General features: G+C 40.7%; 1 protein-coding gene across 1 annotated transcript in view; it reads right to left on the bottom strand.

Annotated features, from left to right (window-relative positions):
* Positions 1 to 15,654, bottom strand: part of DOCK8 (dedicator of cytokinesis 8) — an 80,120-nt gene that overhangs the window by 27,948 nt on the left and 36,518 nt on the right. The window contains exons 20-27 of the mRNA XM_026652400.1: positions 13,854 to 14,003; positions 11,657 to 11,770; positions 10,146 to 10,301; positions 7,820 to 7,959; positions 6,449 to 6,618; positions 4,317 to 4,465; positions 2,603 to 2,785; positions 1,352 to 1,487 (exon numbers count right to left, since the gene is read on the bottom strand). Of these exons, the coding sequence (XP_026508185.1) occupies positions 1,352 to 1,487; positions 2,603 to 2,785; positions 4,317 to 4,465; positions 6,449 to 6,618; positions 7,820 to 7,959; positions 10,146 to 10,301; positions 11,657 to 11,770; positions 13,854 to 14,003 (1,198 nt within the window). The remainder of the gene's footprint in view (positions 1 to 1,351; positions 1,488 to 2,602; positions 2,786 to 4,316; positions 4,466 to 6,448; positions 6,619 to 7,819; positions 7,960 to 10,145; positions 10,302 to 11,656; positions 11,771 to 13,853; positions 14,004 to 15,654) is intronic.

Genomic DNA, 15,654 nt, shown 5'->3' with positions numbered 1-15,654 from the left:
GAAGTGGGCATTCACCCACGAAAGCTTATGCTCCAATACATCTGTTAGTCTTAAAGGTGCCACAGGACTCTCTGTTGCTTTTCATAAAAAGGAATGTCCTTACAAATCTGCTCTTCTTACATATTTTGGATCCTATCTGCTTTTGATTCTGATAAAATAAAGGGCCATGTAATCCCCTAAACAGGAAAACCCATATAAGAGGCAGGAAACATTGTGAGTTTCAACTCATGCTCCTCATCAATCCATCGGAGGGGCAGGATTTGCTCTGTATGGAGCAGGTAGGGAGTGCAATCCCTAGACCCACAGAGATACCAATCTCAGAACACTCATGAAGGCCCAGTGGCCTCACAGACCTATCCAGGTAGTCTTCCTCTCTTCTCTTCCTCTCTTCTGACAGCCTCCCCATGTGACTGCACTGTAGCAGATGCAAGGGAGGCCCAGTAGAAATTAATGTTGCTTGGAACAACAATAACTCACAACTCTTACAAATCTGCTGGAGAACAGCTGCTCTCCGGCTCTACCCACTCCTCTGATCCATACATCCATAAGAAATACTATCCTCATGGCAAAGAGACCATAGGATTTGGAGGTGGGGTGAACCATGGAGCCAGCATCCCTCTATTAAACATCCCCAACTGCACAGCCCTATATTTTAACTATTTTTTCATCCCTGTTAGCGCTGAATACAACTATGGAAGAGTGAGTTAGAATCTATTCTGGCTTGGGCATCAGCCACAGAATTTTTAAGTGGATCCTCATTGCAGACAAAAAATATATTTACTGGCAATGATGCACAAGTCAACATAACCCAGCTTGACTCTCAGATCCCCTCAGTTTTAGCAGTTAGAACAATCATTTTTTTTAATTTATAGATGGAATGCATCACATATAAGGACACTGAGAGGCAACAAACATGAATCATATGTCCACAAACTAGAGGGTGGACAGAGGTCTGGCTGAAACTCAGTCTCCAATTGCATAAAATGCCTCTCAATATATTTTTGGGCCTAAGGCAATTGACAGTGTCTCACCCTTTATTAATAGACTATGCATAACTTAAAATAGAATCAAAGAAACATTACATGTGATTTTTTTGAGATAAGTTGACTGCATATTTCTAGCATAAGAAGATCTCACATATTATATTTGTTGAAAGCGAAAAATATTTTTATCCACAGCAAAGCATAGAAAAGTCTGCAAGGGCAGGAAAGGGAGAGAAATACAAGAGTGGGGTTTTTGGTGCTTTTATTGCCTTCCAAAAACACAAAGGGAAGAACATTTATATCCACAGCATGCTTGAAGTCTTTTGATAAAAATTAAATTAAATTAAAAATTGGAGGGGGGGAAGTACCAGCTGGTGTCCTGCAGCGTTTCATCATTTCACCCCTGGCTCCTTCGCCTCTCAGTAAAGCCTCTTCTAACCTGGCTTTTACATCTCTTGATTTCTGAAGCACTTGGGTGCTGACTTTGTCAGAGCTTTGTTTGCCCTGGACATACATGAGAAAGCAAAGTTTCAGTGATCAGTTTCTGAGCAGCCCTCTTAAAGTACATATAGTCAAATTAACTATTAATCCAAAGTGTTCTACCAAAGCTGTAGCTACAGTCCCCAGATCAGGCAGAGGGCACTGAACACTATCAAAGGGGCATAGGCACACACAATCAAAGTATAATAGCAACATGCACACTGTCAAAGGGGTAGTGTGTGTACAGTTTCTAAGCACACAGGGATAGCTGGAAGTAAGGAGAAAGGTGGAATTGGATAGATTGTTTAAGACACTCCAATATTTCAAAGGGCCCCATTGTCATTATGCTACCATTATAGATTGTACTTCTGTAGCATTTTCTATGCAATGGGCTTTGCGTGTGTTAATGTATTTAGCCTCACAACTCCCTTGTGAAGTAGATAGGTAGTATTATTCCAATTTTACAGATGAAGAAAGAGGCTCATCACAAAAGTTACTTGACCAGGTTCAGACAGGCAATCTGTGGCTTAGATAAGAGCCTTGACTTTCAGACCCAAGCCTGAACCACAAGACCATTCTTCCATCCCATGGCTTGCTATAAAGGGTAGAAGAAAGAGTGCATGGAAAGAAGCTACCCCAACCCACCTTCCCACAGGCTAATTATGTTCCAGAGGGAAAGAGGAAAGGAATTGGACTATAGAAATATGCAAAAATGTATGGTGAGTGAAGTGCCAAAAATTGGAGGTTTACATATATATATATAAAGCCTGGCTCCTTATCCAAATATCTCTGCAGAGAAATGTTGGTAAAACAGACCCATTTGCACAACTGTTGGCTCTCCTGCTTCTATTCAGAAGTAAGAAGCTCAGAGTCACACAAAAAGGAAATAAATAAATCAATAAATAATTTAAAACAACTTTATAGGATCTCATAAATAGTGTAACCTGAGTTTTGTTCAAAAGCTTGGGTCAATTATTTTATCTGAATCAGTTTGCTCATCCCTAACAATGGTGAAGATCAGATGACAAGAGAGCCAATTTAACCTCTTCCAATCACAGAATTATGGGTTGCCAAGGAAGGATTGCACTAGAGTTTGTTAAAAAAATTGTGACAAAGCATCAGTGAAAAGTTCCATTTACCTTGTACTCAAAGCATGAAACACAAATGAAAAGAAGATCTAAAATTCTGTTCAGCTGCATGGATGGAAGGTCTGCAATCCATTTCCGAATAAGACTCTGTTCAGCATTTTTCATGATCCAGAGGAAACAGATCAAAAGGTTGCGAGTAGTATCAGGACTTAATGTGTTGTACTGTTTGTAGGGCTAGAAACAGGTAAAAAGCATGTTCCATAGAAGGAGAAAAAAGAGAAAAGTCACACTGGTTCAGTAATATTATTTAAACACTAGTGGAGTTTTGTATCAAACCCATAGTTCATGCTGAGAGTGCTTCATCTATTCCATATTCAGTATTTATAATATACAGCTGAGGTTGTGTAGACAGGAAGTGCATGTGTGTAAAAAAAAAGAGAGCGAGAGAAAGGGGCACTGGTTGGTAGTTATCTGTACATCAGATTTGTTAGCATGTAGTGTAGAGATAGAATTCTCTAATTGTTAAGGACTTTCCTGTTGTGTTTCCTACTGTTTTTGTAATGTAACGTGTTTTCACAGATACACACATCTCAGTGGTCATTAGTGCACACAGATACATCCATGCAATTTTGGAAATCTGGGCCATAAAGTATAGGCCACATTTTAAAAGCAATTACCGCAAGTTGTGCCCAAAAAATATTTCCATGCCTGTATAAAGGAATGATTGCAGTAAGGGTAACTGAGCACACAGAATACACTTTTAAATACCTAAGTGCATACTAGGCACACATTTACCAATTTATAGGTGTAATGACCCTTTTATGAGTGTGCACATATTTTGTGGCAGTTACTTGAATGATTATTTTTGAAAATATTGCCCTATATGGATGTATAAAAGGTTGCTATGTTCATACTAAAAGGATTTAGAAACATTTGAATGCAAACAGAAACCATTTTTTGTTTATGCTGGCTTGCAAAAGTGAGACCAACACTAAACAGCAACAAAAGGTAAACCTGTACAAATGCATGAAGAATGTAACAGAAAGCTTTATCATAGGTAGGGCTAATTGTCTGACATTTTCCATTATAAGGCCTGTTTTCAGATGCTTATAACTTTGGCAAACTTAAACCATTTGGGCTGATGGGTGTCTGATTCAGGCTTTTTATTATTTATTTATTAATTATTATTAATTATTATTATTGTCCAGCCAAAATGGTTCAGCCAATTCCAAGAATGAGGCATGGGGAAAATAAATTGTTTTACCCATCTGAAAAAATTCTGGCAACCTTTCCTTTGAAATGCTCTATTCCCCCATGGTTTGGAGCAGGGATTTGAAATTTGGCAGGGCTGCAGCGTATGACTTTTGCCATCCCTGTCAAAATCCACCTAAATTTGGCCAATTTTTATAAGCCTTTGAAAAACTGCACTTTGTACATGCACAGCAGAAACTTGCTAGAGCTAAAATCTCCAAAGATTCCATCCTCACTAAGAATGCTCAAACCTCTCACAGCTCCTAAGTGCTGACCAGACTGCACATGTTCCATTTCCACAGGGCTACTGATTGTTCTCCCTCCAGCCCATAGATATGGGGGCAAAGCTGGTCTTTCCCTGTAGTGGCTGCTCCCAGCTGTTCCAGGCCAGGCACTGGAATTGAAAGCAGGGAGCCTGTCTCCCTAGTACTCTGAAGGTTTAGGATAACCTCAGAGAGAGGATAATAAAATAATACTGCCAGAAAGAAAGGCTGGCAAAGCAATGCAGACATACCAGTGAAGACAGAGGTGCACCTGAAGACCTTATGAGGTTGAACTGATTCCCAGCTATGGCCCAGGCAACAGACTGATTGATTGCGTTTGTAGATTCTTGGTCTTCATCTGGACTCCCTGTACGACCTTTCCCACTGCGGGCTTCTGAAACTAGATTTGAAATGCCCCATTGACTCTGCACAGCATAATCCAACATTATTATGTTGTCTCAGTATTACCAAGTTCCACAGTCTTGTATTCCTGTTGGCTAATGAAACAAGTGGCATTTCCATGAGAGGCACTGCTTGTTATGTTGAAGGGGAAAGGGGAAGCAGGGGGTGGGGGTGAAAGAGATATAGGATTAGCTGAACAGTTTGCAACCACCAGCAGACTGCCAGGGTATACAAATAAACACAAGGATAGAAGGATCTGTTCTCACCCACTCCTGCTGTCTGGTAAAGTTGATTTATGCTTCAGAGGCAAAGCCACTAAAGGATCTCAGGATGGCTCTGAACTGTAGTGTCAAACCAGTGCTTTGCACTGCTTGGATTAAATCACCAGTGCCAGGTTCAATTACATTACATTACTAAGCATTATCATCAAAGCTGTGCTTGGGTGGCGGATTCTCACAGAAATACACATACAATATCTTAGACCTTAGTCCATCCCGTGCTTTGCTGCACATTGGGCTACCCACATTTGCCATCCTTGCCTGTCAACTGCCTTTCTCACACATACAATACAATACAGTACAAATCTGGCAACTGCTAACAGAGGAGATGTCGCCTACTGGTTAAAAGACAGGTTTAGGATTCAAGACTCCTCACTTCTATTCCCAGTTTTTCCACAGACTTTCTGAGTTACCTTGAGTAAATAAGTTATTTAAACTAATTTTTACAAGGTCCTCTAATACTGAGTGCTCAACTCGAGATACCAAAGGTTGGGTTTTTAGAGGTCCTAAGCAACTCCAACTGATTTCAATGTGCTCAGGACCTCTGAAAACTAAGCCCATGGCATCTCAATTTAGACACCCCAAAACAGAGGCACCCCAAGCTAGTGGACACATTTGAATGTTTCGGCCTTATCCTTGCTATCCCTCAGTCTTCTCATCTACAAAATAGGGATAAAACCTAGATTAACAGAGTATGGTAAGGTTTAACCAGTGTGTGTCAAGTGTTTCAACACTCTTGGGTGGCAGGTGGTAATAGAAGTTCCGAATATTATTGTTCTATTCCAGACATGTACAAAAAATTTTCAAAACTGGTGAAAAATTGTATGTCTCAAAACAGCTATACATTTTTCTTTGCTGCCTTGAATTTTTCATGAACACAAATGGTAGCTTTGCAAGTAGCACAGCGTTGTCCTTTTAATAGAACATAAATAGCTGGTTTCTCTAAAAAAAAAATTGGCAAATTGCTGCCTGGGACAAATTCATAAGAACTCATTGAAGTCAAATATGACAGAATCAGACAGCATAGAGAATTATTTTTTAAAAGGATTAAAGATTTAGAACGGTATTTGTAGTTTCATGATTTTGGATAAAAATTCTATTCTAGACTCTTGAGCCTGCTGGTTACATTTGCCTGCAAATGCTCCTTTTAACTACAGTACTATCAAATAATAGAAAAATGAGTACATAAAATGAGCAAGCCAATTTGTAAACCTGTTAATACTTCCTAATTAAACAAATAGCATAAAAACAAGCAAACAAAAAAATCTCCAACTCATCTAGGTGCGCACCAGCTAAATAATGTAACAACATAACATTGTTACCCTTATTCTCCTTGCTATTGTTTGTTACACCCATTTATATCTTAATATTAGATTGTAACCCTTCCACGGCAGGGACCATGTTTATATGTTAGCCATCTATCAGAATAATTATTAATTATACAGTGATATAGCATTATGCATAAATAAAGCACTGCTCTATCATTTGCACACCTAATTATTTCTGTACAGTTTCTAATTCATAGTATTTGAATAAACATTTTTCTGTACTTGAAAATCCAACTTACTTTGAATTAAAGAAACGTTTGCACTCACAAGCATGTTTGGCATTAGAGTAGTTAAGGCAATCTCTTCTACATTTTGTCAGCTCACTTAATGAAGTCACTTTGAGAGGGCAAATAAGGGAAGAAAAGAAGGTCTTACCTGTAAAGTCATACAGCTGTGGCAGTGCATCCAAAATGATTCCAACCAAAGGGAGGTAAAGGGCAGCAATTTTGACCTTCACCTCTGGTTTTAAGCAGCGCCGGTCTAGGTCATGGGAACTCAGCAGGCTGTGCACAGCACTGATCGCTTTCCTCTGCACTTTACTGATTCTGTCAGCACAAACAAGGACTAGCTCTGTTACTGAGACACATGCAGGTTATATGGATCAAAGCGGCTATGAGAGATGACTGAGGCGGAGGAAGTTAATAAATATTCTGTGGATAATCTCTTATGCTATAACCAGAGAGTAACATCTCAGCCTGCATTCCCTAAAATAAATCCTGATCCAGATGACAGACTTCACACCTGCAAAGCAATGATCACTGGTAACTAGTAATCCAATAGGGAAAACTGTCCCAGGCAATTTCAACAGGGCGGAAGAAACGGATTTAAAGAAACATGTCACACCCTTGCAATGGCCAAGTACAGCAATTGTCTAACCAAATCCTTCAGCATGATGGAAGGCAGCAGTGTTTTCAAGGCCTTCACCTTGCTAAGAGCAAGTGAAATTCCCACTGAAAGGATGTGAAATTCCCAATGACATTTTGCTCCATATTTATTTAGCACTATCGCATGTAAATAATACACATGCATTCACTGGGAGGAGAACATTTTGCCTACAAAGCAATCGTACTATTGCCTTATTACAAAGTGACCCCTAAGTAACTACCCACAGGGTGAAAGTACTACGTTTATTTGACTGAAGCAGTAGGAGCTGTACGTAACTGGCTCGTTCCAAGATGTTGTAGGTCTAGTGTTCATCACACTCTGCATGAACATCTGTCATCTTTAAAAGAGATTATCCTTTCCAACCGAACTTTTTTTTTCCTCTTCAAGAAGTTGCCCCATATGCTTCTTGTACCATACATTAGCCCCTATTTTTCCTATGGTTTTATATCACCACAGCTGCCCTCCTAGACAGAGAACTTGATAGTTCACCTTGCTCAAAATAAGTCTACTCCAAATGATGGGGTGGTTGTCTGGGCTCCATGGAAGCAATTCTGCAGTGGATGTTTGTTACAAGCATACACATGGAGGTTAACATGTGGTTTGTTACAAGCATGCACATGGAAGGTAACATACCAACATTCTCCAGGGTACACAAGACCAGTGAAATGCTATCAATTCTATTCCAAAGGCAGAGGGAGCAATAAGTGGTGTTCTCTCTTGCTATGCTGACGATACTGCCTTTGTAGCAGTGGAAAGCAAGAGGCTGGACCTAAAAATCAAACCCACATCTCTCACATGACCATACTGAGTACTGATCACAGGGCCATCAGAAAAAATCCTCTTAAAAACTGAGAAACCTACCCTTCTGCCTCCGTGTCCAGTGCAGCTGCCAATTCAGTGAAAAGCAGTCCAGCCAAAAAGTGCTGCTGACGATAATCTGCCGAAAGGTCAAACATGCTGGCAATTTTCTGATCCTGGAAACTAGAGCAGGAGCTTGAATTCTGCAAAAGTATACTAGGTGTTTTAATGGATGACCAAAGAAAATACAACGCATTTAAACAGACAATAGTGCCACTCACTGAGAATACAGCTAACAGCCTGTTCTACTGTAAACCACTGAATACAACATGGGAACAAGGTAATCATCTGAGGGAAATATTGGAATGTATAATAAAAATGTGAAGCTTTTCAATCAAATTGAGCAAAATCTCTCTGAAGCAAATTTTTTCCATGAATATAGAGAGCTATGCTGAACGATTTAAAGCTAGAGCAGAGTGTGCAATTATAACAGAGGAATTTGTTCAATGAATTTAGCCTCTTTTACTGTTTGCAGTTGTCTGTTTACAATTTTCTCAAATCTGTTTTGAGGAATTATTCAGTGAATACTTTCTATGATTAACCCTCTGGTTTAATTATGCATGAGCAGCTCGGTGCGAGTGTTTGATATGCAAACAAGCTGTGTTTGTTAGTTTGAATAGGACACGAAGCCAGCATCAACCCTGTGTTCAGATTGCTCTGTAGAGTCTGTACCATTCTGCTGGCACAAATCAGCCCTAAAGCTGCATAACCAACCGTGCGAAGATCACCCCAGTGCAGAGCCCGCATAGTGGCTTCTTTGCCACATGCACCCCCCTTTTCCATGGCTGGTACAGAAATGTGGCCTGCAAGAAGGAGGGATGAACATGCTTTTCCTGTATCCTTGCAGTCTCTGTCTGGGGTTGCTGGCAGCAAGTGTAATTTAGAGCAGCCTTCAATCTGCTGTAACATATGGCTGGGACTGATGCACAGCCACGCCAGGATCAGTAGACTTGCTGCTGAGTTTGTGCTATCAGTTCCACAACTGTAACCATGGATCTGAACCATAGGTCACTTGGTACGTTTCTGTTCCCAACTGGGTGAGCATAACTCTTAGAATCTGTTTCCAGTGCAAATACTTAGGTTTACAAGTTCAGAATTTGCTTTTCATTAATATTCTTCAATATTCACTTGAAAATATTTCTGCCAAAAAACTAATTTGCTCGAATATTCCCGGAAAACAAACATGTAAAAACCAGATCCCAACTTTATGGCTGACCCCTAGCTCCATAATGGGCTGAATCAAAACCTGACCTCTGAACACCCCCCCAAACTTCAGGACAGTGCAGGCTTGAATTTGTATGAAACCCCTACAGAGTGGTCCTATCTCAGCTGCCATATAGATGCAGGCATAGCTGTTTGTTTGCAGTAATACAGAGGCATGGAGCATCCGGTTAAATGAATTACCTATATGAGCTCTCAACAAAAATTCCACAAGATTTATCCCCAAGGCAACATTTCTTATTGAAAAATCTCACTCACGTTAGCAACTATCCTGTAGACAGAGCAGAGTTACTAAATTGGTGGCCAGCTACTGTAGCAAATCATGCAAAAGCAGCAAAAAGCCCAATGGCTCGAGTAGGTTGTACTTTGTGGGTGACTCCTAAGGGAGGAAAGAGTTGATGATATTGCCTAAGGAAAAGATCGATTCTAAGTGGTAGCTGCCCGGCTCTGCTTTGCAGTAACTGGTTTTGATAGCTATGCAGAGTTCCTTGGTATTTTTAGTAGTGGAATCTCATTTCCAACTGTTCAGCGTCAAGAATGAGCCTCAAGCAACAACTCTGGGAAATCCTGACTCTTAGAGCCTCAAGATTTATTTTAATGATCAGAAAGGACCTTAAAAAAAACCCATTGCCTTAATGAATATTGACTTGCCTGTACACTTAAGATGAGCAGTGAGAGCATGTGCAAAAGCTCAGAATGCAAAGTCTGCTGCATATTTCCATATGCTATGACCCTCACAAACAGATGTTGCCATCTATCTGATAGTACCGTGTGCTGCATCTTCACAAGCACAGTCGTTGCTGTACATTGGGTGTGCGTAGCTTTTTTCAATTGGTGTTTCTAGCTGCGCCTACTGAAAATTTCTCCCACGTTTGCATGGCATGATATGTATGAACTTCTGCAATTCAGCTTCATAGTAACATCTTGCTGATATTAGTCCTATCTGCCCCTTTTCTACAAAAGGGAGCTCACAACTCTTGATGATTATAGACTGATGAATCCTGACTTAAGTAGCTGAATACAACAGCAGTGGAAAGACCATCAGTTCTCCACATATGTTCTTCATATCAGGATGTCAGACATGTGATACGGACTGAGTGATGCCTACCTGTGATGACAGAGAGGGAGAGGGGGATGCTGGTGCAGACACTGAAGTCATGAAGAAGAGATTCAGATTGAGGTAATGTTCATGGCTGCAGAGAATCCTTAGGAACTCCAGCCTCATGGAAATTAGGGTGGGGAGGGTATTAAGCTTGTTTGACAGCTAGAAAAAAACAAACAAAAATATCATGTGACAAGCACGGGTAATTTAGATGTACACATAGAGAAATACCCTCTTCCTAAAACAGAATCAGCCAATTTAATAAAAGTAACCGAGCAGAGTAACAGACAGTAAAAAGCTCACTGGATTCTTGTGTTTAACAAGATTCCAGCCATTAGGCGTTCTCTGTTTAGTGGGGGTGGTTTTGTACTTGGCTGACCTCCCAAGAGTGGATCAGTTATTCTTTCCTTCCAGAAAAAATGCAATTGCCTTAGCAAGCTTGTCTGGAAAGTAATTTTGAAGGATTCCTCCCCCCCACACACACACAAACACACACTCACCCCTTTGTGCATACTAATATTAACTTTTAAAAACTCTGTTGTGCCTGTTGCAAACTAAACAAAGGAATCTGCTCCTCCACTGTGCACCATACTGCTCCAAGAGTACTGTCAGATCCCTTCACAAGTGCAATGCCACAGCAGAAACTGTGGCAAAACAGTTGTGAACTTCAATGGAAGTTGTGCACGTGTCCAATGGCAGAATTTGGCCTTTTTAAAGTAAACATGAAAGGCTATATGGATCACAAGATCAAAATGCTTAGAAAAAAATAAAGAAGCACCAAATAACTTGTATGAAAATAACGGAGACGTCATGCATTTTTATACTGGGTTTTTCCAGGAGGATTTTGAAGCAAAGCCATTCACAAAGAACACAAGAGGGTAGAGCTCGAGATGGATTTTTTTTTAATCTAAGACCATGTGGCATGGTCCAGAGAGAAACAGAGGCATGAAAAATCTGCAGAAATGTAGCCAGTGTATGTCAGAGGAGGAGCAGGGTCAGCACAAACATTTTCTCCCACTTACTGCTCCAAGCTCCTCTGTTCAAACACTGTACAGTTGTGACTTCACAAGGTTGGGGTGTATGCCTAGAAGAAGGGGGTATCTGTTCTATACAGCAAGCGAGCCTCCAAATACAGGGACTTTTCCGCTGGTAAATTATGAAAAAGTTAATACTGCTCATAGCAGCATTCCACTTTGTGCACTGAGTCCCACTGGCAGAGATACAGATCGCGGGAATGGCAGGGGACCTAAAAGCAGTATGTCCACTAAGTGGCTACTGCTATGGGGTAGGAGGGTCAGGAAATAGCAGGGAGGGGCTCCCACTTTTTGCAGATCCACTGGGATCCACATGGTTGCGGACAGCATTCACTGCCTATTCCCAGGCTCCATTAAGCAGGGAATGTATCCTGCCTTTTGGGCACTATTACTAATGCCAGCCTCTTGAGGGAAAAATGAGTAAGAAGCAGAACTGAACAGATTACCAAACTTCATTCAGATACTGTTCTGAACGATGCGTACCTGATTACAGTAATGTCTGATGAGGTTAAACACGAACCCACGGTCCATTAGAGAAAGCAGGTCGTACAGGAAAAATGCCAAGCTAATGTTGATCTTTTCTGCATGTTCAGTTTCCTTTAAAAAATAAAGAATTTGTGGTTTATAATATATAAAATCACCAGACTAATTCACCCAAGTGAAGTTGTGGAAGCTCCATTGCTGGAATAATTTTAAAATAGATTTGACACAATATAGGAAAATACACTGTAGGGAATAGCTGCAATCATTTCTACTCTCATTTTCTTAAAAAATAATTGAATGCTTACTATTTACAGAAAACTAAAATACTTAACACAGCTTTGACAGAACGTTTCTTTAACTCTATTTACTGAACATCAAATTTTTTATTTAGAAACCGTAAATCTGAGACTCATGACAAAAAAATTGCAGCAAGACAAATCTCTAGGTTTTATGATTTAGCAGCTCAGTTCTGAATATTTACTAATGGTTTGATTTTCAGGGACCCACAGCTCCCACTAAAGTCACTGGGAACTCTGTATGCTCAGCAACTCTGAAAATAAGGCCCGAGTTATTTGAAATTTATTAATTTGAATATAACCTTAAAAATCTTGGTTCTATGTGTAGTTCAGTCCAAAGAATTGTCTGATTGTGTGTGTGACTGCTTCTGGCATGTACATGTGCGGGTATGTTTTAATTAGCTTGTGTTCAAGTCCCACAGAGGTTGCTGATAGAGCAGTTTCAGGAAGTGAGATTGAGGGAATTGTATAGCCTTCAGTGTCTCATGTTAGAGAGAGTGGCTTTATAGTATTCAGAGAGTCACTTTTTCATGTTTTTGTCTTTTTTGTTCAGCTATATAAAGTTATTTTCTGTGATCTCATGCTGTTAAATATTTTCTTACTCTCATGGTGCAAGCAGTTTGCTAGCCTGGGCAAAGCAAGCCAGGGGGACATGCTTCATCACTGCAGGACTTAAGCAACAAGCTATTAAAAACATACCCAATATTGTGTTAAAACAAGTAGGCTGCTTTTGCATCGTCTGTAAGAATCATACAAGTGTCATCTATGGCTTCTGAGTACAATTAATGTACATATCCAGTTCTCTAAACCCTCTAGGCACTTCAGTGGCATTTTCACACATGGAGAACTTTCACGATTAGACCCTCTGTCCTCACCCTATCAGAATGTGATCTAATTAACAGTACTGCCTATATAAGACTATTTGTGTCCTCTCTGTAAAGAAGCCATAAACAGGCCATGGTTGAATGTATTGAGGGCATAAATTAAAATTTTGTTAAAAAGTATTTTACTTAAGTGAACAGAAGTATTTTCATGAAATGCTTTTAAAGATCACAGTGACCCAGTTTTTTATTTAAACATTCCCATAGCATTTTGCTAGTGCATGAAAACCAGAGAATGAAACTGACTAACCTATTTCCTTTGTCCCAGATGACTGAAATTCACAATGTAAACAAATGGCATTAAGTGGTGAAAAGTAAGTTAGGTTTTTTAATTCTTCCATTTTTGTAACCAAATATGTTGATTTTCAAATATATTAGAGGAAAGAGTTACCGTGAGGTAAAGATTTTATTTTTGATCTGTGAATTTCATATTAACAGCATTTGAAGCTGGTGATGAGATCATTTGGAACCAGATTCTGTAAACCTTCCCCAGGGTGAGTGTTACCTTAATTCTTAAATATTCCCAGGACAATCAATGGACCCACTCATGGAATAAGGTGCTATGCAACATGAATAAGTATGTTAGAATCTACCACACAATGATTGACACAAGTGAGATAAAATAGAAATATTGGGTCAAATTCATCTTTGGCGTAACTTCAGTGATGTCAGTGAAGTTACACCAGGATTGAATTTGGCTCAGTAGGTCTTGTGAGAAATAACCACAAAAAGAGTGCTAGCAGGGCCGGCTCCAGACACCAGCTCAGCAAGCAGGTGCTTGGGGCAGCCAAGGGGAAGGGGCGGCACGTCGGGCTCTTCGGCGGCAATTCGGCGGTGGGTCCCTTGGTCCCTCTCGGAGGGAAGGACCTGCCGCCGAAGAAGAAAGCGGCGCGGTGGAGCTGCCGCCGATTGTAATCGCTGCTTTTTTTTTTTTTTCCGCCGCTTGGGGCAGCAAAAACCCTGGAGCCGGCCCTGAATGCTAGGAAATGTTACATTTATTTCTTTGTATCCCACATTTACCTTCTGTGCTTTAACTAAAAGTGCTGCGATCTCCGAGGTGACCACGTTGACGATAGTGGTGATGTCATCTTTGAAACGATCTGAAAATCGACTTCTTCGCAGAGTATCTTGCTTGTCCATGTTATGAACATACTGAGCCATGCTCTTTATCTGCAAAACAAAACCAAACCCATTACTATCAAACGAATGCTTTAACACTGGCACTTGGGCCCGATTTCCCACAAGCGTCAACTTCACCTGCACAAAACTACCATCACAACTAGCATACTTGTTGTCAGTGTCAGCAGAGGGCCCAAGGACTGAGTGAGAATGGAGGCTGAACTATTATCTTACTCCTAGAAGTTGCCCCTGTAGGTCGGGGTTGATGCAAGTTGGCAGGACAGAACAGAGAGGTTTGCATTCCTGATATTTCTGCTGCATTTATTATGTGCAAACATTAGGATTTCATCCTTCATCACTGTACTTGGTGCTGTACACAATATACAGAGGAATGCACAGTCCCTGAACCAAAAGGTTTAGGATCTAGAACAGACTGACAACAGACTGACAATACAACTGTTACCTAAACTAAGTTTCAAGATCAAAAATGTGTGATATTTATTAAATGTTTTTTTTTATAGTGGATTACCTCTGAAAAGCTTCATTGAAGAAAGATGTTTCAAGGAGGGATTTGAAAGAAGAGGAGATGGCCATTTAGCATACCAGGAGAGGGAGACAGTTCCAGGCATCAGACACACTCTCCACTCTTGAGATGCTACATACACTTAGAAAAGATTCAATTTCTCCCTACATGCCACCTATTTATTTTTTATTTCTTAAAGTACAACAGACTCCAGACCCTGTCTCTGCTCAAGTTCTGGAATATAAATGCCTATTTTACCAAATATATGTGGCAAAGCACACCACCCCTGCTGGACTGCCATGTTCTCATGTAGGTGCTGACATTCTAACAGAACATTGGTACTTAGAAGGAAAGCGTTACATTCAGCCATCACATAGATGGGGTGCGAGAAGCCAGCAGCAGAAAGGTCAAATCCGTTTTCGAAAAACCTTTCCATTCCTGACCCACTCACTTTCTAGTCTCCATCCTGCATTCCCTCACACATCCAAAGCTCACAGTTAAGTCATAACTTTAATAATAAGAAAGAAAGAGAAGATCATTGGTCAGGAGTTTGAGATCGGAGAGAATGCAGGATGTGGGTCCTTGTTGTGCTCACGAAGGGTTCTTGCTGCTCTGACCCCTCGTGATGACAGGCCTGGGGTATCACTCTTTGAATGAGTTCCTACTTCTTGGCTGGCTTTTGGATGGTTTATTTGCTGCCAGTGTTCACCAATAAGTCAGACCATTCTTCAGTGACGTCAGTCACCTCAGGCCTGCACGGGAGAATCTCAGTGTGTGGAGTTCAGGCACTGCGGGCAGCGGCCTATGCTATTAGCAGAGTGGAGAAAATGGCAGCTGGTATTCATCTGAAATGAAGGAAAGATACTAGCTTGACTGTTGTCTTGCAGTGCTTTGCCAGCTGTGGACCAATGAGTGCACAACATAAGCAGGGTTCTTTGAATCCTCAGCCCTGGGCAGATCCTGCTGGCTAGTTAGGATAAATTATTTCAGAGAATTCCCGCAAGGCTGATTTTTCTGTTTATGTGTTGGAGTCATCAGGGCTCCATGGAGAGTTGGATCTGAACCAAACCCCCTAGCCCAATACCTCCAAACTTTGGGGAGGTTCAGATCCGGAGGACAGTCCGCACTGTGTACACACACACACACACACACACACACACACACACACACACACACACA

This window comes from Terrapene carolina, unplaced genomic scaffold, assembly GCF_002925995.2.
Source record: "Terrapene carolina triunguis isolate 2854851 unplaced genomic scaffold, T_m_triunguis-2.0 Scaffold113, whole genome shotgun sequence".
NCBI lineage: Eukaryota > Metazoa > Chordata > Testudines > Emydidae > Terrapene > Terrapene triunguis.
This window is presented reverse-complemented; position numbering and strand designations above follow the sequence as displayed.